At 47.5% G+C, this 4,849-nt stretch overlaps 1 protein-coding gene across 1 annotated transcript; it reads right to left on the bottom strand.

Moving 5' to 3' along the window:
• Positions 1–2,094: 2,094 nt before the first annotated feature.
• NDUFB11 (NADH:ubiquinone oxidoreductase subunit B11) lies at positions 2,095–4,321 on the bottom strand. The gene is made up of 3 exons (XM_086386495.1): positions 4,102–4,321; positions 2,475–2,605; positions 2,095–2,320 (listed from the first exon to the last, which is right to left on the bottom strand). Exons 1-3 carry the CDS (start codon positions 4,306–4,308, stop codon positions 2,194–2,196), a joined length of 465 nt encoding a protein of 154 aa, XP_086242621.1. The 5' UTR covers positions 4,309–4,321; the 3' UTR covers positions 2,095–2,193.
• Positions 4,322–4,849: the final 528 nt, after the last annotated feature.

Below are 4,849 nucleotides of genomic sequence, written 5' to 3'. Positions count from 1 at the left end.
ATATGGGCAAACCACAAGTTCCATAACAACGTGGATCCATCGTGCCAACATCATAAGATCAAAAGTTGTTAGAAGTCCAGAAAGTGATTACCCTTGGGGTGGAAGATTGGACCTGAAGGGAGCTTTTGGCATTTGTTTCACATTCTCCTTTTTTTATTTTTAACTGGAGGATTTTTGCTTTACAATGGTGTGTTGGTTTCTGCTGTACACCAGTGAGGATCAGTCATAATTATATATATATATATATATATATCTGCTCCTATCTTACCCCTTTAGGTCATCACAGGGCACCAGACTGGCTCCCTGTTATATAGCAGCTTCCCACTAGTTATCTATTTTAGACATGATCATGTATATATGTCAATGTCACTTTCTCAATTTGTCCTACCCTCTCCTTTCCATGCCATGCCCACAAGACCGTCCTCTACTTCTGCAGCTCCATTCCTTCCCTGCAAATAGGTTCATCAGTACCATTTTTCTAGATTCCATATATATGTGTTAATATATGGTATTTGTTTTTCTCTTTCTGACTTACTTCATTCTGTATAACAGGCTCTAGGTTCATCCACCTCACTACAACTGACTTAAATTTGTTCCTTTTTATGACTGAATAATATTCCTGTGTGTGTGTGTGTGATATTATCTTTATCAATTCATCTGTCAGTGGACATCTAGGTTGCTTCCATGTCCTGGCTATTGTCAATAGTGCTGCTATGAACATTGGGATACATATGTCTTTTTGAACTGTGGTTTTCTCAGGGTATATGCCCAGTAGTGGGAGTTCTCCCTCTACACACTAGTACTGTCTGCTTTGGAGCTGTCCTCAAGTTGGGAGACTGGCCCCACAGGGGAGTACTCAGGGAATGACACTGCTCACTTTCAAAGGTTCAAATGGACATTGCTCTCACCTTAGCCACATACAAGTGAACTACGACTCCTCCCGACTCAGAAGTTAGGGATACGCATCACCTGTAGTGGAGGGTTCATTAGGCCAGATGTTCTTCCGGTAGCCAGTGACTGGGGGCTCTTGCACTTTCCGATATTCCAGGCAGGGACACTCACAGAGATGGGAGCAATGAGTGCATGATGTGGGAATGTGCAAGCTGGAGCTGTGGAAGGGGGCCACAGAGAAGAGAGCAGAGATGCCAGGGGCATGAAGGGCAGCCCAGATGGCGAGTTAACAGTGATCTTAGGAGATATTCCCCAGAAAGAAACAAAGAGGCAGAGCAAGTATCCAACTCCATCTTCCAGATCCAGAGACAGAGAGAGTCTAAGAATGAGTCCCTAATGCAAGCAGATGGTCTACTCCCAGAAAAAAGAATGTTTGGGGGAAAGGCTGTGGGGAGAGACTTCCTGCTCAAAAGAGAGACAGAGAAAGACAGAGACAGATAAGGGGGCAGGGAGAGAAATAGACACACATGCACAGACAAGAGAGATGTGCATCCTGAGTCAGAGACCACTCAGATTGGGACAGAGGGGAAGAGAGAGGCATCCAGATTCACCAAGACACAAGGCAGAGGCGAAAACCCCAGCACTGAGAAAAACAGAGAAGAAGGCAGGGAGGGAGACAAACACTCATCCTCAGCAATAGAAATGCCCAGCTCTGAGCCACCACCCTCAGTCCCTGGTCACTCTGGCCCTTCTTCCAACACATGCAGTCCCAGTATGGTAGCTTTTTTTCTAAAGATGGCTGCTGTCCATTTCTTCCCATGTGCTACACCTCTATGCACAGGAGGCCTGAGCCACCGTACAAAAAACCCAGGCTATTCTGCTGGTGAGAGAAGCCACATAGAAGACTCAAGTACCAAACATGGAAATAAAGAAGCCATCTTGGACGTTCAACCCAGTTGAGCCTTCCAATGATTCCAGCCCCAGCCACCATCTGACTGCAACCACCCAAATCTTCAAGAAGGACTACCTCGTTGAGCCCAGTCAACCATAGGAGCATGAAACATAATACTAAATTGTTTTAAGCCACCAAGTTTTAGGGTGTTTGTCACATGGCAACAAATAACCAGAATACCCAGAAAAGGCACCCCTACTCTGACGCCCCCACTCCCACATCCCTCTCACAACAGAAGCAACACCAGCCAGTCACACTTTCAGTCCCTTTAATTAGGGGCTCTGAGGAGAGGGCAGAATGGCAGGCAGGGTAGAGAAGGTGGTGCTTCTTATGCCCCTTTTGGCAACCAGTTAGTCCTCATCCTCTGGCAGCTGGATCTTGCTGGGGTCGAAGCAGTTGGATTCCATGATGGGGAGGCCATGGGCCTCTCGGTATTTCACAAGCCTCTCAGCTTCCCGGCGGGCCCACTCCTGCATCCTGGAGGCAGTAGCATGGGGGAAGACATGAGGGAGTCTCAGTGGACATCAATCCCCATCTTAGTTCCCCAGGGAATGGACTCCTGGCGGTCTCCTTCAGTATCCACCCCTGCCTCTGTCCCCACCCATCCCACTCTCTTGGACACCCCACACACCTGTAGTCAGGCAGATAAGCCACAAAGGTGCTGCCAAGGACCAAGACGATGGAGAATCCGAAGAAGAAGACAACCCGCATGTTCCAGATGTCCACAGCAGGGTCCTTGTCATAACCGTGGGAGTCTGGGTTCTACGGCAGAGAGAAGTCAACGAGGGCTTCCTGCTGCTCCACAAAGCCTGATGCTGGTCCTGTATAACTTGGTCTCCAACTTCACCTCGGACCAATCTCTCCTCCCTCCCTAAATTCCTGTCTGTTCTTAGGACTTGTCAAGCTCCTTGCCACCACAGAGCCTTTGTACTTGCTGTTCCTTCTGTCTGGAAAGCCTTTCCCCCAGATTTAGTCAGGGCTGGATCTGTCTCCTTATTCAAGCTTTTGGGTTCATCTTCATTCCCCTTAGGAGGCACTCCCTAGTCACTTATCTATTAAGTTGACCTATAGGAAATTGACATTTTTACAGGTCAAAAATGATTGGTATTGGCTATTTCCTATTTCCTCAACCTCGTAACTCCCTATCCCCAAGTCACTCTCCATCCACTTATCTTATTTAACTTTCTTTCAAGCATTTATTAGTTTACCAAAGTAGCATATCCTTCAAATACTCTGATCACATTATATTATTGGTTGCATACCCTATCTTAATGTTTTCTAATATTTTACATGTTTATTTTCTGTATTCTCCACTACCACGTAAGCTCTATGAAAGCAAGGGCTTTATCTGATTTCTATATTGGTGAATTCATAGCACCCTGAACTTAGCCTGGCATACAGCAGGCCCTTAATACATAGCTACAGAATGCATGAATGAGTATCCTATATAACCAAGCCCCTCAACAAGAGGTCAGTATGGATGAAGCATCTATTATATGCCAGGCCTTTTCACAAGCACAAATTGCACAATATTCCAGTGAGGTGGAAAGTGGCAAAACAAAAAACAAAAAAACCACAACACCTTCTAATGGTGAGTATTTGTACTAAGTGCCAGCTGCTGTTTTGAGCATTTTGACTCATTTAAATACCGGAGGCACATGTAGTATTTTATTCTTTTAGAAAATGTCCTAATACTTTCCTCATCTTACAAAGAAACTGAAGCATCAAGGGCTTAAGCTACTTGCACAAGGTCAATGCCTGTATTCCAACTACGGCATTCTGATTTCAGTCCACTATCAGATAGCACAGCAAACCTGGTTCTGCCACACATTCAGTTATGTGAGTTTAGGCAAGTCACTTAACATCTTTATGCTTCAGTTTCCTCATCCGTAGAATGGGTACACCAAAACCACCTACCTCGAAATACGGTTATTATGAGAACTAAACGAGTTAATGTATGTAAAGTGCTTCAAACACCTGAGTAAGCACCACACCAGTGTTTAGTAACGTTGTTATTCTATATTGCTTCAAACGTGCTTTGAACATTGCCCACTTCAGGTTTGATGTCTGTCTGCAAAATAAGGCCAATTTCTGACCCTGAACCCATACAAAGGAGGAAACAAGCTAGGCAGAATTTCCAAATCTTCGAAAATTTCGCCAGCTGCGCAATTCCCAGCCGACTAAGACCGTCCTCTACGGCGCCCTAGCCGCTGGTCCCCGATTGACCCTTCTGGCGTCCCGTTTCCCCTCCCTCTCACCTTCTCATAGAGGTTTTCGTCCTCGGGTTCTGGGTCCTCCTGCCAGCGTAATGTCGGTTCTGACGGCCGCTTTCCCGCCAGAGTGGACGGGGCGATCACAGCCCTGGAGGAGCTGGATTCCCAGCGAACACGGGCAGCAGGGAGCCCTCGCGTCGCCGCTACTGCCAAAAGGCGGCGGCCGCACAAACCTAACATCCTAGCCGCCATAACAGATCGTTCTGCAAGCTCTCGGGGTCGGGGACGGAAGTGTGACTCCGCGCAGCTGCAGTTGTCCTAAGCGCGAGAGTTGTCGCTCCGCCCCCGCCGCACTAAATAGGTCCCGAATCGGAACTTTGCTTTCGAATGGTGAGAGGTTCTCTTTGCCTCACTCTGTCATGACCTCAGGGAAGCAACCACCTTCTAATCCTCTCAATCAGACTATGGAACTTCTGACCGCTAGGCTGTGGAATTTACTTGACGAAAAGAAAGCAATGACACTTGAGTGGATGTTCCTAACCAATCGCGCAGAGAGCTGCCTCGCCCTTCGGCGAGAAGGGCGGAGCTTCCGTTGCTCTTTCATCTTCGAAGGAAGCCAAGCTTCTAAAACGACAGCCTCGCGGGATTGGCCAATAGCTACCGCTTTTCTCGACTTGCGGGCGTTCGCAAGGGGAGCGGGGAGGTGGCAATATGCTTGCCAATCAGAGTAGGCCAGGGATGACCGAGGGCTGACAGCGACCAATAGACGGGGTTGGCTAGAGCGCGCTCCCTT

The sequence above is a fragment of the Bos grunniens genome, chromosome X (genome assembly GCF_055505025.1).
Source record: "Bos grunniens cultivar Pamir isolate PY7600 chromosome X, Bosgru_T2T1.0, whole genome shotgun sequence".
NCBI lineage: Eukaryota > Metazoa > Chordata > Mammalia > Artiodactyla > Bovidae > Bos > Bos grunniens.
The sequence above is the reverse complement of the archived record's forward strand: the minus strand, read 5'-3'. Positions and strand labels throughout refer to the sequence as shown.